Here is a 25,473-nt window from a genome sequence, read left to right as displayed (position 1 = left end):
CATCAAGGCCTTCCCAGCAGCACCACTCTCTGCCGGTCCACCCCAGCCTATTCGTTCTTCCTTCAGGTCATAGCTTAAATGTCACTTCCCCCAGGAAGCCCTCTCTGACCACCATGCCCACCACATCACAGTCTGGTTACGTGGCCCTTGCCATGTGCTCCTGCAGCACTCGCCTTCCCTCCTAAGTCACCGGTGGGTGACTAATTTTCCCATTCTCCCATCTTAGCGAAAGACAATTCCATCCTTCAGGTTTCCCAGATTCCCATGCGTTGTCTTCAGTGCCTCCGTCAGCAAATCCTGTCCATTCTCCCTTCCGAAACTGGCCCCCTTTCAGCTCTCCCACTGCTCTCTCCTGGTCTAAGCCTCTACCACCTCTCCCCTGAAGGCTGTGGTTGGCCTCTTCCATGGTCTTCCTGCTTCCATTCCTCCACCCACCCCCTGACCCTATTTCCAACAATGGCAGTCAGAGAGAGACCCCAGAAGAACCCAAGTCAAAGTCATACTTCTCCCCTGGTCAAAGTTCCTGAGTAGCCCCCGTCTGAGTAAGGGTGCAAACCAAAGTCCTTACAGTGACCACAGGCCCTGCAAACCTTGTATTGTGCCTCTGACCACACCCCACCAGCTGCTGGGGCTATCTCACCCTTACCTCAGGGCCTTTGCACTGGCTTCTCTGTGCCAACCACCCCCTACCCCCACCCCATCTGCCTGGCTCCCTCCCTCTCAATCTTTCTTCATGCCTTTGCTCAAAAGTCAATTTCTCTGTGAGGCCTTTCTTGATCACTTGATTTAAATGTGTACTTCTCCACCCCAGCATACTCGCTTTTCGTCCTTTCCCCTTACTTTTCTCTATAGCACGTCTCCCCTTCAAAAATCCCATGTGCTTTACTGATTTATTTTATGCGTTGTCTGCCTTCCCCTCACTAGAATGGAAACTCTTCAAAGGCAGGACGTTTTGACTGTGTTCGCTGCTGTATCCCCAGCACCTAGCCTAGAGGTATACTACCCACGCGCCTGTAGCGTTTGTTGAATGAATGAATGACAGTTCCCATCACTCAGTCCCTCAAACAAGCAGAAATGTGTTGCTTTCATCCAAACATTTCTGTTCCTGCAGGCGTTAGGTCTGCGGTGCTGGTCGGTCCCATGGGAGGTGGGCCTGGGGCAGTTCCAGGTCTCGGTGGGCATCCAGCTCTCCTTGACATGCCCCACAGGCCTGGATGGCCAAGCTCTGACCCCTAGAGCACAGCGTGGAAGGGGCCTCAGGGTACTGGGAACACAGTGATGGCCATTGGTACCTGTAGGTGCTGACAGTTTCTTCACATGGCTCAGTTCAGTGGCTCCTACAGAGCTGGAAGGCCATGGCTCAGGAAAGTCCTCCGACCATCTAGCAGGGTCCCTCCTGGTAAGGGCAGTAGCTGCTCTCACTGCTTCTAAGCACGAGGGTGGGTGCTGGCAAGTGGCTGGACTTTAGGCCTCAAGGAACACAGGACAGGCTGCCTCCTTTGGGCTACCACAGCCAAGCAGTGGGCATTTGAAATGCAGTGTCAGCTCACCAACACACAGGCCCCTGGGCAGTGGGCATGGGGCAGGCAACATTCCCCCTTCTTATCCTTGGCATAGGGCTTATTTCCCCAGCACCAATTTGGACAGACACCAGGACCACTTCCGGACAGCAGATGGCTCAGCTTCTAAGATGTCTGGGATGGTGGGTGTGCCAGCACGGGTGTGTCGGGTGTGCATTAGTGGCTGCAGCATTCTAACAGGCCGACAGTCCCCCAACCCCTGATACTCCAGCAATTTCTGCAGGCATCAGACTCCCTGCCTGCCTCCTTTGCCAGGGTTGAAACGCTGGGGTCAAGACATTGCTCCCAGATGGCAGGCCTGGAGAAGGCAGATGACACAAAGCAGCAAAGAAACACGACAAGGCAGGTGATGGTGAAGGTGGGAGATTAGAAGGCTGGGTCTAGGGGCTGTCCCTGCACTGACTTGCTGCATGATTTTGGCCTCAAGGTCAGTGTAAATCAGTTAGGGGAGGGACTCTTACTCTCCAGATCGCCTGTTTCTCACACCTTGGACCAGCTTCTTATGCAAACTAGAAACTAGTTCATGATGAGTAGCTGGGGGTGTGGATGACAACTGTTGGTTTTCCGTAACACAGAACACGTCCCAGTCTCCAGCAGGAACCCCATGAGTTCCAGACCTAACAGGCCTGAGTCAGGGCCAGGCCTTAGTTTCCCCAGATCTCTGGGATTTCGTAGCTGGTGAGCCCCAGGCCCCACCAGGCCTTAAGGCCTCATAGCTCCTATTTGGAGAGAGGGAAGGGCCTGGGGGGGCCAACCCTCCCCCAGTGGCGTGGACGGACTGATGAGGAAAACCCCAGAGGGTTTTCTGAATGAACTCTGCACACCCATGGGCCGCTCCTGCTGGGAACAGGGTCCCTCCTTTCAGGGAGTGTGGCCCACCGCCCGCCTGCAGTGACTGCATGGATGATGATGCGGACTCAAGAGCAGAGGCTCTGTTCCGGGTTTCACTTTCAGAGCAGAGTCTGTCTTTCTCAGCTTCCATGCCGCAGGAGCCCGGGGAGGCAGAGCAGATGCCCGCCATCTTCCCAGGGCCCCGGGCCTTGGCCATTGAGTCCTCCGGAAAATACTCATTAAACCAAGTCCTTCTTTCACATCAGATAGTCTCTGAGCCTATGAGCACTCATCCTAGGCGGAAAGTCAGGCCACTGGCAAATACGCCATTTCAGATGGTGGTATGATCCGTCCCTGGAAGGGAATAAACAGAGTGAGGGGACACAGAGCGGCAGTATCAGCTTGTGTGGTCAGGGAAGTCTTCTTTGTAGAGTCTTTGTCTCAGCCAAGACCTGAAGGGTGAGAAGGGGCAGCATAAAAAAATTATTGACAGCTTTATTAAAGTGTAACTGACACATGATAAACTTTACCTGTTTAAGGTGGTGGTGGTGTTTAGTCGCCCAGTCACGTCCAGTGCTTTGTGACCCCATGAACTGTGGTCCTGCCAGGCTCCTCTGTCCATAGGATTTCCCAGGCAAGAATACTGCAGTGGATTCCCATTTCCTTCTGCAGAGGATCTTCCTGATCCAGGGACTGAACCCGCATCTCCTGAATTGCAGGTGGATTCTTTACCACTGAGCCACTGGGGAAGCCTTGATAAATTTTGGCATCTGTATTCATCTATCACTACAACCAAGATAGGAACATATCCATCACCCTGAAAGTTTCCTTGACAGGTCAAAGAGCTAGGGGAAGAGGGATTCAGGCAGAGGAACTGGCAAGTATAAAGGTCCTATGGCAGGGATAAGCCTGGTGGCCCCAGGAACAGAAGGGAGGCCAGTAGGGAATGTGACAGAGGATAAGATCAAGGGGGCAGGAGCCCTTTTGGGGTCCCTTTTTGGCCATGCTAAGCTGGAGTCTGAATCAGAGCTTCCTCAGACTGCTGAGTGAGCAGCACATTATACTTGGCCATCAGACCCTCTGGCCCTGTTCTCCTCCCAGGATCTTCTGAGCAACCAGCCCATGTTGGGTGGTGACACCGTTAATGACTTACCGAGTGGCTTCCCCAAGAATGATTTACATTTTTACTAGGGACTTCGATCAGATCAGATCAGATCAGTCGCTCAGTCGTGTCCGACTCTTTGCGACCCCATGAATTGCAGCACGCCAGGCCTCCTTGTCCATCACCAACTCCCAGAGTTCACTCAAACTCACGTCCATTGAGTCGGTGATGCCATCCAGCCATCTCATCCTCTGTCGTCCCCTTCTCCTCCTGCCCCCAATCCCTCCCAGCATCAGAGTCTTTTCCAATGAGTCAACTCTTCACTTGAGGTGGCCAAAGTACTGGAGTTTCAGCTTTAGCATACCTTAGCCCAAAGGAGTGAGTAATGGTAGAATTTCAGGCTGAGGGGCAAGCAGTGGATAGAGCCTTGGTCAGTCCCTCCTCGGGTCTCTAAGTTCTCAGCCTTCAGGAAAGTGAAGCTGGCTTCTGGAACCTTCTGTGTTGTAAGTCCCAGTTGGAGGATGGGGTGCCTTTGGCCCCCTCAAGTCCAGGCCCTGGAGAGTCTTCCTCAGCCTGACTGCCAGAGACCTGGCCCCTGTGGGGAAGGAGACGGGTGACAGGAAACCGAAGGCCAATTCCTGTGGAGCAAATTCCTTTACAATATACATCCCTGGAAGCCAAGAGCAGATCCAGGGTGATGAAGGGGAGCAAGCTGACCATTGGCCTCCAGGACAATAAGATGTAGAAGTACAAGTTACAGCAAGGAAAACCACCACCCTAGAGAGGGGACTCACGGACTGGGGTTTGAATCATGGCTCTAGAACTTACTAACTGACTGACTTGAGTAAACAACTTCTCTGAGCATCTTTTTTCCCATGGAATTTTTTTTTTAATTGTCATTTTGCAGGGCTGCCGTGCTGAGTATCTGGTAATCACCTTTGATTCATTCAGTCTGCCTTGTGTGCTGATGACAGGCACTGAATTTTATGACAAAAATCCCTGCCCCAGGAGATTCTTTTCCTCCCAAGAAGCCAACAGACCCTGGCCTCAATGTTTCCTCCTGTACGGTGGGGATGGTGCTTCTGAAGGGAGTATGGCTTATTGGGATAAGAATGGCCCTGTGAGGTGTGGTCCTCTCCTCCTTGGGCCTTCTGGTTGGGGCACACGGGTCTGGGAACCTCCATGTGGGTATGCACTCATGAGTACACACTCTTCACCTGCACCTTCCCCTGAGTCGCCACTACCATCCGTTGCTTCTGTTTCCTTCTTGTACCCGATGTCTCTGATTCCGTGATTAATATTGGACTGGGTTTGGTTTCCTGAGTCTAAATGACTCACCCCCATTCACAACGGCCTCCCTGAGCAGGAAGGTCTGGGGAAGACGGGGACTCTGTGATGGACAGTCTCCGCCCAGGTCATCCCCGACATGCTGTGGCTCTTGGCCAAATCTCTTTCCCTCTCTGGTCTTAGCTTCCTTCTCCATCTCTTTGGAAGTTAGAAGGAAATGATGGTACAAAACAGGAAGTCCTCCCCATCTACCAGTCCCAGGAGTTCCTGAGAAGTAATGGCCACGAGGCTGCGGATGAATGAGAGGTGCCTGAGCCTACAGGCTAGACTGTCACTGAGGACAGACGCCCCTCCTGGGCTGGGAGAGCAGAGATTCCTCTTGGTGCCATTCGCCTTAACCTGTTTAATCCTCACTTCAGCACTTCTGGGCTTCCCTGGTGGCTCAGTGGTAGAGAATCCAGCTACCAATGCAGGAGATATGGGTTCGATCCCTACATCACAAAGATCCCCTGGAGGAGGAAATGGCAACCCACTCCAGTATTCTTGCCTGGAAAATTCCATGGACAGAGGAGACTGGTGGGCTACAATGCATGGGGTCACAGAAGAGTCAGACACAACTTAGTGACTAAACAGCTGAAACAGCACTTTACAGTAGACATTGTCATTCTCATATTACTGATGAAGAATCTGAGGTTCAGAGAGGATGAAAAACTTGGCCAAATATACACAGTTAGTAAGTGGCAGAGGTGGAATTTGGCCGGGCTGTCTGGTTCCAAGGCTTGAGGCCAGCCTAGAAGAACAGAGCTGGAAACATCCTCCAGGAGCCCTCAGGCCCAGAGGGGGATCCAGACCTCCTATTTCTCTCACTCTCCCTGAAGCCTTAGAACAAGGGGCCTTTAAAACCGGTCATCATATCCCAGCCCCTCACTTCACAGATCACAGTGCAGAAGCCCAGTGAGGAGAAGTCTTGAGGCTGGAGTCAGGCCTGGGCTCTTGACTCTCCATGTAGTCTTCTCACAGCAGAGCTGATACCTATCAAACTGGAGCCATAACTGAGGCCATCCCTGGGTCCCAGGGGCCTAGGGAAGTATCCCCACAGTGCCTGTGTGACTAGCTGGCTGGCCTGTTCTGAGGCAGCCACTTGGCATCACCTGAGAGGTGGGAAAGACCTCTGACCCCTAAGGTCCTTGCTGTGGGCCTCTGCCTGAGTCACCTCTTGGCTGGAATGGTGAATGCCACAATTAACTCACCCCTAGGGAAGGGGAACCCCAGGCCATGGGCCTTTCAGCTGTGATCCAGAATGGAGAGGTCTGGGGCCTCAGCAGGGCCCTAGGTACCTGGTGGGTGTAGTGAAAGGACAGTGAAACCTTACATTTCTCCCCTCTAATTCAAAGCGCTTTCAATGTCCATTTTTTTTTTTTTTCAGGGCTCCTTGCAACCCTTAGAAGGTTGCCTGGTAGCACTCAAATCCACATCTGGCAGAGAAGGAAACTTGCCCAGATGATCCCCGCCTGCCTACAGGTCCTCCCGCCCCTGTGCAGACCCTGCACACCTTGAGGAGAGCCAGGCTTGCAGTCAGCAAAACGCCATGGGGATGGTGAAGTGTGATTTCTGAGGCTCCATCATAAAAGACAATGTGGCTTCCATCTTGCTCCCTTGGAACCACTTGCTCTGGAGGAGGCTGGCCGCCATGTTGGGAAGACACCCAAGCAGCCCTGTGCGGCTGAGGCTCCTGCCCACAGCCATGTGAGTGGCTCATCTTGGAAGCCTCAGTCAAGCTTTTCAGATGACTACAGTCCCAGCTGACATTTGATGTTAGAAAGTCACCCTGTCCGGTCTTTCCCAAATTGCTGCCCCCCAGAAATAGTGGGATGCAACGTTTGTTATTTTCAGCTCCTAAGGTCTGTGGTACACTGAGATAGATAACTATAGAGAAAAGAACAGCATGCCCACAGTCACATGGGCAGGTTAGGACTCCCGTTACCAGTGCTCTTTCTGCTGGAGAAACAGGGGCCTAGAGAGAGAACAGAGGGCAGCGGAGCCTTGAAAGTTAGAGGACTGGAGCCAACTTTCAGCCCTGCCAATCTCAAGCTGTGTGATCTCAGGCAAGTTACTGAACGACTCTGTGTTTGTTCATCTGTGAAGTGGAGATAGCAATATTGACTTGAATAAAACCTTGCTGCCAGGCTTAAATGTCTGGCCAAGGGCCTGGGTATCCTGCCTGTGGTATGGGTTGCTGGGGTTCCCCTAGCCAGCTGGGAGCCCCTACTATTTTCTCCCAACACTGAGGCCTGAACTCCACCACTTCTTACCACCCTCTAAGGGGCTGGAGCTGAGCCCCCAGGGTCTAGCTAGTTCTGAGCCTTTAGGAGGACAGAGCTCTGGGGGCTTGAGTTCAAGCAAGGCAGCTTGACATGAAGGTCCCGCCAGAGAAGCCCCCAAGTGAAGCCCCACCTTCACCACTGCTCTCAAGAAAGGGACTCAGAGAAGTACCTGTGCCAGTCAAAGAAAGGCCCAGACTTTCTACCCCTCCCTTGGCCCCAGCTTTCAGCCTTCTACCTGCCTGCTGCTGCCTGCGACAGAAAGAATCCCTTCATCTGCTGAGGGTATTTTGGGGCCATTTGGGGCTGGGGTTCCCAGCTGTTGGGGAAGTCCCTGACTTTCCTGAACCGAGTCGGAACCTTGTGTCTTGCTCAGCATCCCTTTGGTGACACAGGTTCCCGGTCCCTTGCAGAGAGCTTCCTGCTGCACCTGCCTCCCGCCCCCTTCCTCTGAGATGAGATGGTCCTGGCAGCGCTGTGCACCTTCCTGCCTCCTGCAGGCCTAGGGGCCTGGCTTCCACAGCTCGATCTGGTGGGGCCGCCCCCCAGCCCTCCCCGAGATCCCACAACAGGACCCGCTGTTATGCCTCGCCTGGGCCCTCGGGACTTCCCCTCCTGCTCTTCAAAGCACTTTCACACGCGTTCATGGGTTCGCGAACCGTCTAAAACCTACAGAGGACAGGGACTCAGGTCTGGCCAATGCCTGCTCACCAGAGTCCCCCAAGTTGCCATTTTCCTAGGGGGCTGCAATTTCTCCTCTGACCCCCCACTCCACCCCCTCCTGGGACCCAGCCTATTACCTGGCCACAGATTGTGCTGTTCCCTGGGCTGGCTGGTCATTGGCTGGCAGCCCTGGGCTTGGCTCTGTATTAGGTTTCCCAGGACATCCTGGTGCTCTGGGAGCCCCCAGTGTCCTGGGTCAGATGGATACTCGAATCAGTCATTACAGTCATGACACAGTGAGATCAGTTCTAGAATTGAGATACCAAAAAAACGACAGAAACCGCCTTTGTGACTGGGAAGATGGCTGGGGGAGGGGAGGGATCAGTGCCAGGAAAGCTACAAAGAAAGGGTGGTGGCACTGGAGCAGGTTCTGAAGACAGACACGAGTTGCACGGAGGTGTGTCCCAAACCTTAGGACCAAGTCAGTTGGGGCAGGGCCGTGAGCACTGTTGGCTCCAGGGAGCCCTGGCTTCATGGATTCACTGCTCTTGTCTCAGTTTCTCACCCGCAGAATGGGCACAAACACTGAATCTTCATGAAGTTTCCCTGAGGATTCAAGGAACAGTCTGAAAACTCTTAGCAAAAAGTAGTGCTCAAAGACAGCTATTATTATTACAATAAGTAAATGACGCAATTTGAGAAGCACCCCTTCCACTCTGAGGAGGAGACTTGATTAAGGGTCCCTTTCTCTCCAAGGAGGGGAAGGACAGGAGGGAAAGACATGCTTCCACAGCGTCACTATAATTATCATTTTTGATGGACTTGTCTTTTTGCTCAGGCTTACAGTTTTTTTGATGGGTGTGTAGTATTCCATTAAATGTGTAGACCACAGTTTCCTTAACCATTCCCTGTTGTGATTACTAGGGTATTTCCAAGATTTACAAATAATGGTTTAAGAAAAGTGACCGTCTTTATAGTTTTTTTATTTTTATAGTTCAACTATTTTCTTAGTCTTTCTTTACTAGAATTAAATTACTGAGCCAGAAGTTGTAAACTTTTTGGGGGGAGGGTGGCTTTTGTTAAAGCATTGTCATATTGCTTTCTGAAAGAGGTTGTAGCATGTACTAGCAGAATATGAATGTGTATTCTGGTTTCACCACAACTTTGGGGTTGGACTTTACCAAAGTTGTTTTTATAAAGGAGAAAAGAAAACCCGGATGACTTAATAAGTCTAAAAAAGTATCCAAATTTGCTTTGATTTGCATCTCTCCAATTGCTAGAAAGGTGGAATTTTCAAGCTTGTAATTAACGTTCATTTGTGTTTCCCTGAATGTCAGCTGTTCTGATGTTATTATTTGTGCATGTGTGTTTAACAAGTATTTATTTATTCGGATCACCAGCTCTTCTACATAGTGAGTTCTGGACTGGGGAGTAGGCGTCCTGGGTTGCTCTTGCACTTGCCTGGTTCTGTGAATGTCATGGGGTCACTTTCATAATTTTTTACTTAATCGTTTAACACAATCCCAACTCAAACATCCCAGGACACTGGGCCCAGTGTATCTGGGGAGAGCCCAGAAGTGGGTCTCCAGGGAGGGGCACAGTATAGGCATTCCTATCCCCTTTTTGAAGGGGAATCCAGGAGTTCAGGGAGGGTTGTGGGGACTTTGTTGGGAGAGTCCTGATGGGACATGACTGTTGGTGGGCCAAGGAGATGGAGGTATTTCTGGAAGACAGGGCCTTGTGCCTTGCAACACAGAAGCCCTGGAAGGGAAAATCAACTGCCGCAAATGAGAACTTATTGGAATGAGGTTTGCACATTGTCTTTCTTTTAGGGAAGAGTGCTAGGGTCCTCCTCTAGGCAGAAAACTCTCAGGGGGCAGGGAAACACCTGTGGTTTGATAACTGAATGTCTATTCTTTTCTCCATCAGCCCCTCCAACCATCAGTCCGTCTAAATAGCCATCTATACACCCACAACCCACCCTCCCACTCAGCCAGGCATCCACCCATCCTCCCACCCACGCATCCGCCCATCCATCCTTTTACTGATTCATTTCCCAGCGAACATTTATGAATGGTGGTGAACGGTTAACGGTGGCTTTCTGTGCAGCTTCCAGGGCTCCTTTCCAAAGAATTCCCAGGTCAGGAGAGAAGGTCTGGGTTGATTAGAGCGTCCAGAGCAGGAGCCTACTCGGTTTCGCCCTTCTCTGGGACGCTTGAGACCCACTGGAGCCTCCCAATCTCCTGAGTCCCTACCCCCACCCCCCAGCCAGGGGCGGGAGCCGCTCTCCCCGCCCCTCAGCCCAGCTGGGCTGGGCAACACCCCCTACCCTGAAGCAGCAGGATGCCCAGGGTCTGTCAAATCCGGGGCGGGCCATTCAAACAGCAAAAGGCGAGTGTGGCTTTCTTGAGTCATCTCTGCACGTGTGTTCTCCCATTTGTCTTGACCGCTAAGTAGCTGCGTTCCTGGAAACAGGAACTGGGTACCTAGTGCGCCTCGGGTGGTGGTGGAAGGGAAAGGTTAAGGCTGAAACTTCGGAGAAGGAGCGTCCTCTTTTGAAGTGACTTCGCAGCGTGCGGTTGGGGCCTGCGAGGTGCGCCGAGGGTCTGCGAGGTCCGCCCGCGCTTGCGCGGCTCCTGGTCTCTGGCACCACACGTGGGCGCAGCGCGCCACCCAGGCTGAGCTGGTGGGCGCAGGCTGCGAGCCCAGTCCTCCGCCCCGGCCCCAGGATGCGCGCCCTCCGCGCTGTGCTTGGTCTGTTGCTCCTGGGGGCGCTCCGAGCCTTCCCGCAGGTAAGAGGGTGACAGGATCCTGGAGAGGCGCCAATGAGCGACCCGGAGCCCCTTTCTTGCCATCGCTGCCCTGAGTCCGGACAGTGTAGGGCTGGTGGGACGAAGGGGGAGAACAGGGGCGCGCCACACCTCATTCCCTGACCAGGCGGGGTGAGGGGCCACAGGTGATAATGGGGGGGCGGCGGGGGGTCCGGAATCTGCAAGTATTCATAGGTGACTGGTTGGCTGACAGGCTAGTGGGGGCGTTTTCTCCTACCCTTCCAGGGTGCTAGGATGGTTCATTCATTCATTCATTTAATATAAACGAGCAGAGGAGACTGCCTGCAGGAGATGGGTTGTTTGTGAGTGGGGGTCCTGGGTAGATCAAGTGAGGCCTGTGCGGGTCTGGGCAGGACAGGTAGGGGTCTCCTTTGACCAGAAGAGGTTGGTATTCAGTCTCTTTATGGGTCTAGAAAGGGAGGGAGAGTTGGGTGTGAGTGAGAAGCAGGCGGAGGGGGTCAGACCAGCCAGATCAGCTTTTCCTGCACTTGTCCAGCCAACCAACTCCCGTGGATTTCTCACTCTGGAGCATGTGGTGGGTGTCCATCCCTGGAAAAAGGTCAGAAGTGGAGCAACCGTCTGTTGTGGGAAGCCCCAGTACTGAATTTGGGGGCTGCTTTAGGAAAATTGAGCACTTACCAGTGGCCAGCACCCAGAGAGGCACGAGGTGGGGGAGAACTCAGATTAATCAGACGTGGTCTGCCGCCTAAGCACTGAGTGCAGGGTTTGAAGATGAGACAGAGGTCCTAGTGGACTTCTGCATAGAACACAGTAGGTGTTGGTGAGTGCATGCTGTATATTGGTACAGAGGGCAGAGGCAGAAGCAACAACAGTGTGTTGAGGGAGGGGCGAGCCCCCACGTTAATCCTACAGGAGGAGGGATGTGGAGTGGGCATCAGGCTGAAGGAGCGAACGTGTAGGTGGGAAAGTGCACAAGCAGCTGCCCCCTTAGATCTTCAATAGGGCAATGTGAAACATTTCCCCTCCGCCACACACACACACACACATCAGAGGGCAGAAGCATGCAGCTGACAGCATTATACGTTATGCTAGCCAGAGGCCCTGGCTAGAGAACCCCGTCCCAGCCCTCCAAGTCCTCTGCTGATAACCTGGGGGAGGGTGAAAGTCTGGGGCGTTAAGGTCTTGGCGAGGTTAAAAGGAAGGAAGGACTGTGAGAAGGGCTGGGGGAGGTTGCTAGCCACTTGTGGCTGGCACTCATGTCTTCCCTTTCTATAAAGTGAAATCACCCTTTAAATTAAAAAATAATAGGTATTTAATTACACAAGGGATAAATGAATATATCCTCAACGCAAAAAAAAAAAAGCATACTGTTCATGGGGTACCCTTGGCAAGAATACTGGAGTGGTTTGCCATTTTCTCCTGCAGCGGACTGTGTTTTGTCAAAACTCTTCACTATGACCCGTCCATCTTGGGTAGCCCTGCAAGGCATGGCTCATAGTTTCATTGAGTTGCACAAGCCCCTTTGCCATGACAAGGCTGTGATCCATGAAGGGAAAATCTTACAGATAAAGCTAAATTACTGGGCATCTCTTTATCCTGATTCCTTTGAAGATGTAGCCACCATTATGGCTTTGGTGTTTCCTCTGCGAGCTGTGTATGCATGCTAAGTCACTTCGGTCATGTCCAACTCTTTGTGACTCCATGGACTGTAGGTGGCCAGGCTCCTCTGTCGATGGGATTCTCTAGGCAAGAGAATCTACTCAATGCTGGAATGGGTTGCCACGTCCTCCTCCAGGGGGTCTTCCCGACCCAGGGATTAAACTCAAGTCTCTTAGGTCTCCTGCATTGCCAGGTGGGTTCTTTACCACTAGTGCCACCAGAGCTTTATAAATGCATGTCCCCATTATATCTATTTTATAAAAAATATCAGGTTTCCCATATATATTATACCATATGGAACATTTAGCTCTTTCTTCATTTGGCTTTTACCATGTCTGCAGTATATGTCTTGGAGAGCTTTCCACGTGAATACTTACAGATCCTCCACTTATCTTTCAAAATGCCATCTAGTATTCTACCAAAAGGGTAGGGGGCTCCATAGTTTATTAACGTCTGTCCCTGATGGATGGATAGTAAGGTTTCCATCATTGTTTTTTTTGTTTGCTTGCTGTTGCAACATACAGCCCCATGTGGATGCTTTGGGGAACGTGCGTGCTTCTTACTCAGAGAAAAAGCTGAGAAGAGTGTATTGAGGCGCAGGGTGAAAATGCATTCAAATGAAAAGATGCCACAGAATTGCCTCCCAGGGTGACTAGACACTTTGGTCTCCCACCAGCAGGGTTTGAGAGTAGATTAGTGACTTCCCCACATCCCAACCGACTTTTGATCTTATCAGAGTTTTTATTTCTGTCACTGTGACTGGTGGAGAGGGCCATATCCTTGCTGTGTTTATTTGCATTTCCCGCCGACCCAGGAGGCTGAGTGTCCCTGGTCTGTCGGGCACTCAGACATGGGTCATTTCTGGGCAGGATTTGGGGTGCCAGTGGGGGCAGGGCTGCCTGCCCATCTCAGTACTCCCCCCACCTTCTAGCCTTCTTCCACCTCTGTTGCCCCAATAAAAACTTGGAAAGTTCATTATTTAAAAGGGCTTGAATCAGGGCTCAAACATTAAAGTCCTTTTTTTCTTTGCCCTCTGGTTTTATGAGACCCCATCATTTTGTGGTTGGATCTCTGAGGCAAGAAGGCTTTCTTGCTGTGTGTTACCTTCTGAGAAAAAGATTTAGCTTCTGATGCTTCACCCTAAGGCCTCCCCACATGCGATTTTGTAATGTGATCCAGGATTATTCTGGTGAGAGTACAATTCATTACCCGGAAAGCCTCCCCAACTTCTCTATCCTTTCATCGAGGTGTCAGGGGAGGGGGGCCAGGGGCAGGGAGGTCCAAGGCCTTTTCAGGAGCTCTGCCTCCCCCATCCTCCTCCAGGCCAGCGCTGAGGCTACAGCCAGCCTCCCTCCCAGACCCGTACTTCACCATTCCAGCTCCTTCGGACCTCTGCGCTGACTTAGCCATCCTGCTGAGGCAGGTTCTCACGCCTCCCATTGGGGTTTCCAGAGTTCAGTTCGGACCCCATAGAGGGGGTGCTGACCCAGGTGTACCAGCAGGAGGTGGGTGCAGGACAGACTTTCTGGTTTTGTCTTGGCAAGGGCTGTACCAGTTCTGCCTGGGGGGCAGAAATCCACTCTCTACCAGGAGGAGGGGAGCCGGAGAGGGGGCCCCTGATGTGAAAAAGTGGAAGGAGATGCCAGCTGGTCTTCCTCAGAAGGAGGCCTGGGCTGACAGGAGATGGTGGGGGAGCTTTACTCAGCTCGAGAGCCGTCAGTGCTGGGAGAAAGAGAGCGTTTACTGTAAGTTTCTGCTTCTGCTCCCACTCATATCTGACCTTGTCTCGTTTCTTGAGTTGTGATTCATGCTTAGACTTATACACATCTTCCTCAACCCTCCCTTCACCTCCAGGAACATTATTAGAAGGAAAATGAAGCCAAGGGATGTCTTAGGGGAGCCCCGGGAGGCTTGAGGGTCCTTGGCACGGTTGGTTAGTTAAGTCCAGCTTGGACCACATGTGGTCTTCTTTGGTCCTGGGTGCCCTGACCCTGCTGGTGGCTTGTCTGGGACCACGGTCCCCATTTTCCAAACAAGGATGTGGAGGCTCAGAGGCAGGGGAGGGTCTTGCCCACAGTTTCAGGACTGGTCAAGTCAAAGTAGGACCAGAGCCCCAGACGCTATGGACAGACGATCCAAAAAGGCAGCTCCAGGCAAAGCTGGTCCTCCAACTTCGCTCTCTCTTCCCCTTCCTGCCAGGGGCTGTTGGGATGAGGGGAGGAGCTTCGTTCTAGAGTCTTCGCTGCCTAGGGTCGAGAACCTAGGCATTCTCAGTGGCCTTGCTGGTGGAGAGGGTCTTTAATATGCCAATCAGTCCAACTACCCAATAAGTGCCTAACTCTTCAGGCCCATCCAAGTATTCACTCATTCAGAAAAATCTTAAAGGAGCAGCTGCTTGGTGCCAGGCCTGGCTCCAGGGCTTTTGTCCCAGGCTGTTCCCAGTAATCACTCAGCTTCTCATAGGCCTCTGGGGACAGGGTGCTCCCTTCCTTCCTCCCCAGGCACCTTATGCCACCCCGGGTCACTCTGGCATCGAGAAGTTCTCTAGGATAAGCTGAAGTCTATCTCTTCAAAGTGTTTGCCCATCGATCCTGGTTCTGGAAGCTGGGGCTATGTAACCAAGATGTGTCCACTTTTCTCAGAAATTTCTTCCAGTGAGATGAAGACTGCGACCCTGGCCTCTGAGGTCTCCTGGTCAGTCACTCCACCCAGGGCCTCCAACGTGTATTTCTCACATGGTATGGGCCCCAAGCCCACTTTTAGCAATTCATCCATCCCACTAATATTTATAGTCAATCCTAAAAGAAATCGACCCTGAATATTCATTGAAAGGACTGATGCTGAAGCTCCAATAATTTGGTCACCTGATGCGAAGAGCCGATTCACTGGAAGAGACCCTGATGCTGGGAAAGACTGAAGGCAAAAGGAGAAGGGGGCAGCAGAGGGTAGAATGGTTAGATAGCATCACCAACTCAACGGACATGAATCTGAGCAAACTCCGGGAGACAGTGAAGGACAGGGAAGCACAGTGTGCTGCAGCCCGTGGGGTCACAAAGAGTCGGACACGGCTTAGCGACTGAACAACTGTACGCCAGCGAGTGTTCTGGATGCTGCAGGCGCCTCCGGGTCAGCTCCGCAGGTCTCTGCCTCGTGAAACTAACATTCCACCAGACTGACAGACAGTGACCAGACGGTGCCCCTTGCAGTGGAGAGAATTCTAACCTTAGAGTGAGAAGGGCAGCTACCCCAGTGGGGAAAGCAGGACGGTCTCTCCCTAGGAGGTGGGGTCACATAGAGGAGGGAAAGTTGGAGGAACAGGAAGGAGGCCACGTGTGTGGCAGGGGATGGCATGGGAGGGTGGTGGGGAAGTAGAGGATAACACACACCTCTGTGGCTGGAGGGTTTTGCGGGGTGGAGGAATGACATTGCGTACATTTTAAAGTTCCTTCTGGCTGCTGGGGGTGGAACAGGAGCCAGGCTGTTGCTGTGGTCCAGGGGAGATGTGCAAACAAAGATGTACTTTGGAGCTAGAATCCATAGGAACCACAGATGGACTGGGGGTGAGTGCAGAGGGCAAGATGGGAATGGGGAGTTCTGTCCAGATTTGCAGGCTCCATCCCTGGTTGAGTGGTGGTATCGTTTATGGAGTTGGGAAAACTGGACATGGATAGGGAAGAGTGTTTTGGAGAGAAGCAGGAGTTCTGTTTTGCCCACATCCGAGCGTCAAATGGGAGTTGAGGGTTGGAATCAGGAGCTCTGCAGAGCTCAGGCCCCTGATCTGGGGCTCTGGCACCAGAGATGACTTCACAGTTCCCGCTGTTGCCTGGGCTCAGGGGGACCTGGGAGCATCAACCCTCCTTCTGTGGAGCTGCCCTGCTTCTCTACTGATGTGGGCTAAGACCCCACATCTTTTGGGGGCCGCTATGTTACCCTGTTGATTCATCCCAACCCAAAGGTAGGGTCTTCCATTTGTCTTGTTAGCTGCTCAGTCAGTCTCTTTTGTGACCCCTGTGGACTGTAGCCTGCCAGGCTACTCTGTCCATGGGATTCTCCAGGCAAGAATACTGGAGTGGATTGCCATTTCCTCCTCCAGGGGATCTTTCCCACCCAGGGATTCAACCCGGGTCTCTTGTAGGGCGGGCAGATTCTTTACTTTCTGAGCTACCAGGGAAGCCCATTCATCTTGGTTACACTTTATTTTTTTGACTGCTCTGTGTGGCATCTGGAATCTTAGTTCCCCTACCACGGATCAAACTTGGCACCTCCTGCAGTGGAAGCGATGGACATTTAAGTTGTTTGTGCAGGACATGGACATTTTTGAAGATCATTATTTCACCTACCGCATCCTTCATGTCGTCTTTTTAAAAATTGAAGTATAGTTGGCATACTATATTTTATTAGTTCCAGGTATACAACATAGTGAGGACTTCCCTGATAACTCAGTTGGTAAAGAGTCCACCTGCAATGCAGGAGAGACCCTGGTTCGATTCCTGGCTCAGGAAGATCTATTGGAGAAGGGATAGGCTACCCATTCCAGTATTCTTGGGCTTCGCTTGTGGCTCAGCTTGTAAACAATCCGTCTGCAATGCGGGAGACCTTGGTTCAATCTCTGGGTTGGAAAGATCTTCTGGAGAAGGGAAAGCTACCCACTCCAGTATTCAGGCCTGAAGAATTCCATGGACTACATAGTCCATGGGGTCACAAAGAGTCGGACATGACTGAGTGACTTTCACTTTACTTCATACAACATAGTGATTTGACATTTATATACTTAATGAATCAAGCATCACAATATCTAGTAACCATCTGTTACCAATATTACAATATTATTGACAAATATTGACAATATAGTCCCTATGCTGTACATTACATCCACATGGCTTATTAATTTTATAACTGGAAGTTTGTACTTTTTAATCCCCTTCACCTATTTTACTCAAACTCCTAATCTGTCAAGTCTTTTTTGGGAGGCAATAGAGCATCATGTTTGAGCTTCCCTGATGGCTCAGTGGGTAGAGAATCCACCTGCAATGCAGGAGACCGAGGAGACGCAGGTTCGATCCCTGGGTCAGGAAGATTCCCTGGAAAAGGAAATGGCAACCCACTCCAGTGTTCTTGCCTGGAAAATCCCATGGACAGAAGAACCTGGCGGGCTACAGTCCATGGGGTCACAAAGAGTCAGACATGACTGAGTGACTACACACACACACACACACACAGCATCATGGCTAAGGGTCAGCCTGCCAAGTTTATATTCTGCTTCTGACACTTACCACATGATGCTCTTGGGCAGGGTAAGTCACTCATCTGGGCCTCAACTTCCCTATCCGTAGAATTGGGATGATCATAGTAGCTATCTTGTAAGACTGTTGGAAGATTATACGGGATGGTAGAGGAGAGGTGCTGAGAGCAACTCCTGGAATGTGGTGAGGCCTTGTGAGAGGTAAGCCGTTATTAAGTGCCTGTTGTATGCTAGGCATCATGGGTGCAGGATGAAGGTGAACCAGTTCCAGTCCCTGCCCTCCAGGGCGGCAGCGTGAGAAGTGGGACATGGGGCGGGGGAATGCCATCAGTACTGTGTGAAGAACTGTCCAGGTCTGCGAGAGCCCACAGGGGCCCGTCCTCACCTCCACCTGGATTGATGGGGAAAAGCTTTTGGAGGGAGGGAGGAGGTGGCCAGGTCGCAGAGCCTGGGACAACAGGTTCTGCCCCATGGATGATGTCAATGTCCTCACAAACATCCGGGTCAGATGGCATGGCCGCATGGGTGTTCAGGGTGGACTTGCTCTTAAAGCTCCATCAGCAGGTTTCATGTGGGGGCCTTTGAACCCCTGGGGGCTGAGGACTCCCAAAGGCATCATCCACGGCCTCGTTTCACTACCTGCTGCAAACCCCATGTGGTTCAGGGGAGGGCATGGTCCCCTGAGATGGTTCCAATCCTGCAGCTCCATGAAACCCATAAACCAAACCTTCACTTCCCACCCAGGACATGTGCTCTCTCTACTGCTGAGTCAGGTCAGGGGCACCAAGGGTTCTCTCTATCCCAACAGTCAGTGGGGGCTGGCACTGGCCTCCCCCACATGTAAGCTGGTAGGAAGCAGAAGGGCAAGGAAACCTGCTGGCCTCTTCTAGGCAGGTAGGCTGATGCCAGGGTAGGGCACCTCCAAGAAGGGGAAGAAAGCCAAAGTACCCCATCTTTGACCCTCACCACCATCACATCCTTCCTCATTAACACCATCGAAGTTTCCTTGGCACTGCCGGTGTCACTTGGTGGCTGGTGCTTCTGAGGACTGTTATTCCAGGGCTGAGGTGGATCTTATCATGTCTTAGGTATAGCCGAGTGTGCATCTCAGACACTTGCTGCAGCCCCAGAACTTTCAGGAAGGCTCTCATCTGAGCAACAGGCTCACCTGGCTGGCCTGGGGCTTCACTTGGGCAGGAGGAGCATCAATAGGAAGTGAAGAGTAAGACGTTGCAGAATTGGGACTCCAGGCCAGATCTTGGTTATGTTACTCACCTCTGCCCTGTCCATCACCTTGTGCATTAGCTGCTCTGCAACCTTCAGTGGCTCCCTATTGCCCCAAGGCCACATTTCCCTAAGTCACTTCCAGAGAATAGTCGTCCCATGAGGCCAGGGTTCTATAGCCAACTGAGTTTGGGAAACAGTTTGTCTCTCTGCACCCATCTCTCCCCACTCCCGTTCCCAACCTTTCCTTGGAGAATCCGAGAGCAAGTCAGGAGATAAAAGGCTTGGAGAAACATCTCAAATGGAGTGCAGTGATTCTCTGCATTTTGGTTTTGATTTTTCTTGTACCCTGCTGACATCCCGTGGAAACAGTGTTTGCTGGAACGCAATGTGGAAAAGGAAGAGTTCAGTGCAGATATCTGGCCCTGAGTTCCGGGCCTCCCGTCCTTCTGCTCCCACTGTCGAGCCCATCGAATCACTGAGTGCCCCACAGCTCTGCTCCTTCCAGCCTTGGTACTTTTGCTTCTGTGAAGCCTTTTACTTAGGATGGCCGCCTGTCAAGAATCCTTAAAAAAAAAGTAAAACCCAAAACTAAAAATGGAAGTTCTCCTCTTCCAAAAAGTCATCATGGGGACTTCCTTGATTGTCCAGTGACCACAACACCACACTCCCAGTGCAGCTATGGGGCCAGGATGCATGGAGCCATACACACTCCCCCTCAGCTCCCTGGAGACCAGAGGTAGGAACCGGATCTTGTTCTTAGATGTGACAGCTGGGAGGAATAGTGCCAGGGCCAGGGCAGGGCCAGACTGTGGGTGTGTTTGAGGTCCGGGAGGAGGATGACTGCAGTTTCACGTGGTCTCTTGGTCTGGACCTCACATGAACCTTCAGGGTCAAGGGAAGGGTTTAGGGCACCCAGGATTGTTGTTTTTCAGTCACTAAGTTGTGTCCGACTCTTTGTGACCCTATGGACTGCAGCACGCCAGGCTCCCCTGTCCTTCATGATCTCCTGGAGTTTGCTCAAACTCATGTCCATTGAGTCGGTGATGCTATCTAACCATCTCATCCTCGGTCGTCCCCTTCTCCTTTTGCCTTCAATATTTCCTATTATCAGAGTCTTTCTCAATGAGGAGTCGGCTCTTCGCCCCCAGGACTAGCAGACTTACAAAGCTCAACCTGTTGGCAGAATAGCCTAGTGGTTACTTAGGAGCAGGGCTGTGGTCAGAACACCTGTAGCCTAATCCCTGGAACCTTATATAGCAAAAGATACCTGTGTTCAACCCCTGGGTCAGGAAGATCCCCTAAAGGAGGGCATGGCAACCCACTCCAGTATTTTTGCCTGGAGAATTCCATGGACAGAGGAGACTGGCAGGCTACAGTCCGTGGGGTCACAAAGAGTCAGACACGACTGAGAGACTAACAGATGGCAAAGAGAACTTTGGAGATGTGATTAAGGGGACAGACCTTGAGATGGGGATTTTCCAGGTGGGCCCAGTGTCCTCACATGCGTCCTTAAACGCAGAGGAACTTTCCTGGCTGCATTAGAGGTAGATGACACAGAAGGAGAGGCGTATGTTACAGGAGAAGGACTTGACCTAGCATTGTGCACTTTGCAGATGTAGGAAGGGGGCCATGAACCAAGGAATCCAGCAGCCTTTAGAGGCTGGGAACGACCTTAGTTGAAAGTGTGCAAAGAGACAAGTCCTCGGTCTTTAAACAAATTTTTTTAATTTTGGCTGAGTCAGGTCTTAGTTTTAGTATTCTGGATCTTTGTTGCATCATGCAGGACCTTTAGCTGTGGTGCACGGACTCTCTAGTTGTGGCACATGGGCTCAATAGCTCAATGGCGTATGGGATCTTAGTTTCCCAACCAGGGATCAAACCCACTTCCCCTGCATTGCAAGGCAGATTCTCAACCACTGAACCACCAGAGAAATCTTGGGCCCTCAGTCTTAACTATTAACACAGGGAAATGGATTCTCCCCTAAAGCCTCCAGCAAGGACACAGACTTGCCCACATCTTGTTCTAGCCTGCAGAGACCTGGCCTGGATGGGGGTGATCAGGGAGGGGGTCCTCTGGGAAGAGGCATGCATGCGTGAAATCTGAAGGAAGAGTTGAGGTGTGCTGGACCCAGGGGAACAGCATGTACAAGGCTGCTGGAAAGACGGAGGGAGTAGGAGTGTACACAGGCCAGATGGCCAGGGCTGGTCCAGCAGTGTCCCTTGGGCCCCTGTCAGGACTCTGGGCTTTATCCATAGTTCAGTTGGAAGCTTTCTACTCATCTTCAACAGGGTGTAAGGGAGAAGACCAGATCTGTGTTTGGAAAACATCGCTCTGGCCTCTGAACTATGAGTGGGGGATGAGGGATGGGGGGGATGTAAGGAGACCCTGGCCTGCCATTCACAAGTCCAGATGGGGAAGAGGTGAGGAAGAGCTGGGGTACTGAGGGTAGAGCTGGAGGTTAAACAAACAGGACTCGGGATGCAGAGCCTGGTGGATAAGAGCCTGTGCCAGATGGCCAAATTCTGGCTCTAATACTGCCTAGCTGTGTGACTTGAGGCAAGGTTCTTAACCACTCTGTGCCTCAGTTTCCCCATCTGTAAAATGGGATAGATGGTAGGTCTAGGTGAGGCCTGGGATTCTGCATTTCAAGCAAATTCCCAAGTGGTGCCCATGCTGCTGGGGTCAGGCACCTCACTTTGAGTAACAGAGGTGGAGAGCTCCGGGGTGGGGGTGGGGCACATCTCCCAGCTCTGCCCTGCTCCGGCCCTGTGGGTATTTTGCATCTTATCTGACTCCTCCACCTCCCATCCCTCCCGCCTGCCACCCAGCTGTGGACTCTCGGCTCCTACAGGTGTGGCCTGCCTCTTGTTTCTGCAGCTGTGACCAGGTGGGGCTTTCTGAAAGTGAAATTTACCAGGTTTTGTAGGGAAAACCAAACCAACCTGAAAATAGATCTAGAAATGGGAAGGTTTCATGCCACTCTTTATCTTGATGCCACTAAGCCTGAGCCACACGACTCTGGTTACACAGCTCATCACTCTGTGGACATCTTGCCCTGCCTCAAACCTGCCGGGGAACCCCACCCAAAAGCCCCCCTCCCAGGCCTTGGGCTTCCCCCTCCCACTCTCCCCTTTCTGACAACCCCTTCCCTCCCAGAGCACGGCCTGGCTGTCGCTCCCCCCTTCCCCGGGGGGCAGCAGGAGCCGATGGGCCATCCAGGGTCTGGGCCTGTGGCCAGCCGAAACTGGCAGCCTCTCAGAATTCAGAGACTGACATAGATGACAAGGCTGCTGTGTTCTGTGTTCTACGCCAGGAGCTGGTATGGGTGGAGGGCCCAAGTGAGCAGGTGGTGGGAAATGACTGGGGTGGGGGGCAGTGTGGCAATGAGGAGATGGCAGAGGGGGCAATGAATGGGGCCAGAGGGTGAGGACTGAGACTAGGGTGTGAGACAGGGCCAACTTTGGCGGGGCGGGGGTCGGGGGGCTCAAGGACAGCTCTGCAAAGGCAAAGCTCAGGGCTTTGATTCCACCCCTTTCTAGTTTCTGGGCTGGGAACACCCTGGGAAGATGGGGTTGCCTCTTGCACAGAAGCACCAGCCCTGGAGGGCGTCCTGGCGCCCGTCAGCCCTCCAGCACAAGGTGGGTTTCTGGGGTAGCCCTGGAGTTGCCAAATCAGCTGACTAGACTCAGAGCCTGGGCAGGCTCTTCACTTCTCACAGATGGATTTCTGTGGTAATAGGGTTTCACAGGGCCTTTGGGTTGCCAGTGCTGTTGTTTGTTCTGCAACAGCATGTGTACCTTGCACTGACCCATTTTCTCGGTGCTTGTAAAACCATTACATCATAGGCACAAAAAGTCCCCAGTATCTTTTCCAGAGAAGGCCAGCCACAGGGGCCTGGGGACGTTTAGGGTGAAGGCTAGGGGACAGGGTTGAGCTATGCCGCAGCCTGGACTCCACCTGTCTCTGGCAAGGGGTGAGGGGAGTGGGGATCACCCCTACATGGGGTTAAGGGGATCAGCGCCTTCCCGCATAAGCCCCACATGGGGAACAGAGGCCCCCAAGTCCTCTGCTGTCTTGAAGGGACTCTGATCGCTCCAGCTGGAAATCCTGGCTGAAATCCCACCACCCCTGGGGATGGCGAGAAGATAGCACCCCCTGGTGGCAAGCTGTGTATTTACACAGATTTCCTTGTTGAAAAGAGGGCCCTCCTAGATGGCTCAGTGGTAACGAATCTGCCTGCCGATGCAGAAGACCTGGGTTCGATCCCTGGGTTGGGAAGATCCCCTGTGGCAACCCACTTCAGTATTCTTGCCTGAAAAATCCTGTGGACAGAGAAGCCTGGAGGGCTACAGCCCATGGGGTCATGAAGAGCCAGACTCGACTGAGTAACTGAGCACCCATGCACGCACGTTCCTTCCTGAGCACTTAGAACCCTGGAGGCGCTATTATTTACACATGCTGTTTTGTACAATTGCTTTAGTTTTGTCTCTCTTTATGTATATATGTATTATGATGACGATGATGGTCATCATTTTTTACTGTTTGCTAGTTAATTGCAGACATGTTGATCCTTCACTCCTAAATATTTCAGCATGTTTCTTCTATAACAAGGACACTGTTACAGAAACAAGCTTTTGGGAATTCAACATCGATAGAACATAATCAGATAAAAAGCCTGTATTCAAATTTCACCAGCTATCTCAATCTTCTTTACAGCAATGTCCCCCTTCCCAGCCTGATTCAGGATCCAATTCAGACATTGCATTCAGTTCTCTTATCTCTTTAATGTTCTTCTTTTTTTTCTGAAACATTCCACAGTTCTTCCTCATCTTTCATACACTGGCATTTTAAAGAGTTAAGGCCAGCAGGTTTGTAGAATGTCCCTCAGTTTGGGTTTGTCTAATGGATATCTGGGTTTGTCTCATGATATGATTCAGACTATGGACTTTTGGTAGAAAGACCACAGATGTGATGTGATGTCCTTCTCAGCACATTGGACCTTTTTTTTCATTTTTAAGATTTACTGCTCTTAAAAAATTAATTAATTTTTGGCTATGTTGTGTCTTAGTTCAGCCCATAGGCTTCTCTTTAGTTGTGGCCTGGCCATAGCTATCCCAAGGCATGTGGGATCTTAGTTCCCTGACCAGGGATCAAACCTGAGTCCCCTGCATCACAAGGCAGATTCTTAAGCACTGGACCACCAGGGAAGTTCCTGGACCTTTTTTGTTTTCAAAATGGGCAGCCTGAGGACCAGATACTGGGAGAGAAGTGGGGACACAGTGAAGCTCAAAATCTTCTGTGATTAGTTGCTGTGTGACTTTGGGCAAGTAACTGCACTTCTCTGAGCTGAAGTTTCCTCATCTGTAATGTGGGGTAGTGATATGGCCCCAAAGGGCTGTGTGTGCTTAGTCCCTCAGTCATGTCTGACTCTTAGTGACCCCACGGACCGTAACCCACCAGGCTCCTCTGTCTGTGGGATTTCCCAGGCAAGAATAACTGGAGTGGGTTGCCATGCCCTCCTCTAGGGGATCTTCCCAACCCAGGGACCGACTCATGTCTCTTACATTTCCTACACTGACAGACGGGTTCTTTACCACTAGGGCCAACATTCACATGTGTGTGCTAATGCTAAGTCGCTCCAGTTGTGTTCAACTCTTTGTGACCCCATGGACTGTAGCCTGCCAGGCTCCTCTGTCCATGGGATTCTCCAGGCAAGGATACTGGAGTGGATTGCCATGCCCTCCTCCAAGGGATCTTCCCAACCCAGATCTCCTGCACTGCAGGTGGATTCTTTCCCATCTGATTCACCAGGGAAGCCCCCCAGAGTGCTAGGGGTGGCCTAAAGGAGGTGATGTGTGGCTCACAGTTGGGGAAGAGTGACTTGTAATGCCATGGATGCCCTCTCCACTGACCAAGGTGAGGTGGCGGGAGATGAAGGATAAGCGTTTGTGCTCCCCTCCGCTGTGCCCCTGGGCCCTGGGGAGAGTGAGCAGGGCCACGTCCCCCTGAGTCCATAGCTATCCGTGAGAGGAGCAGGCAGGCCAGGAGGGGAAAACCCAGACCAGGGCCCCAGAATTTCCCTCACACTCAGCAGACTTGGCAGGGCTGAACCCTCAGCTCCCCACTGCCCGCAGCTCCCCGCAGCCATAGGCTTCCAAGTGCACACGGTGAGATGCTGCGGGTCAGGGAGAAGCTTGGGCTGTCCTGGCAGGTTTCGGCCCCTAGAGAGTGCCTGGTGCCCCCAGTTTACTTGAGAAGAATGAGATTCTGCTGGAGCAGAGGGCTGGGCACAGGTGGGCACACAGAATGTCCCCAAGGCCCTGGGCTTTGGGTAACATGAGACAGACAAGTGCTGTGTGACTGGTGTTTGCAAATGTAGGTTATGTTTATTATTTCAAATTTATGTGGCAACACTTCAGATGTGCAAATAAAGAAGAGAAGAACATAATTGACGTTCCCTGTGTCCGCCTTCCAGCCACACTGCCTCCTTGCTGCTCCGTGCCCATAGCAGAGTGTTCACATATTATTTCATTGTTCCCTCAGGTGGAGAGAAGAGTAGGGAATCCCCTTGGGCCAGCCAGGCCTCTCCTGGCAGGTCAGTGGTTTCTGCTTTCTTCCCCCAAACCAAGAAAGCCCCTGCTTAATCCATCCCATGAGTGGCCACCTCCTGTCTGCCAGCCTCCATCTCCTCGAATGTTGAAGATAAAGAGGTGGGACACAGCTCCCTCCTTCCCTGTCTCCCCCACCTCCCTCCCACGCTCCCTTCCT

The 25,473-nt window shown here is 52.0% G+C and overlaps 1 protein-coding gene across 1 annotated transcript in view; it reads left to right on the top strand.

Moving 5' to 3' along the window:
- Positions 1 to 10,135: 10,135 nt before the first annotated feature.
- Positions 10,136 to 25,473, top strand: part of TNFRSF8 (TNF receptor superfamily member 8) — a 73,277-nt gene continuing 57,939 nt past the window's right edge. The window contains exon 1 of the mRNA XM_027564860.1: positions 10,136 to 10,576. Within this exon, the coding sequence (XP_027420661.1) occupies positions 10,514 to 10,576 (63 nt within the window). The 5' untranslated portion in view covers positions 10,136 to 10,513. The remainder of the gene's footprint in view (positions 10,577 to 25,473) is intronic.

This window comes from Bos indicus x Bos taurus, chromosome 16 (genome assembly GCF_003369695.1).
Source record: "Bos indicus x Bos taurus breed Angus x Brahman F1 hybrid chromosome 16, Bos_hybrid_MaternalHap_v2.0, whole genome shotgun sequence".
Classification (NCBI taxonomy): Eukaryota; Metazoa; Chordata; class Mammalia; order Artiodactyla; family Bovidae; genus Bos; species Bos indicus x Bos taurus.
The sequence above is the reverse complement of the archived record's forward strand: the minus strand, read 5'-3'. Positions and strand labels throughout refer to the sequence as shown.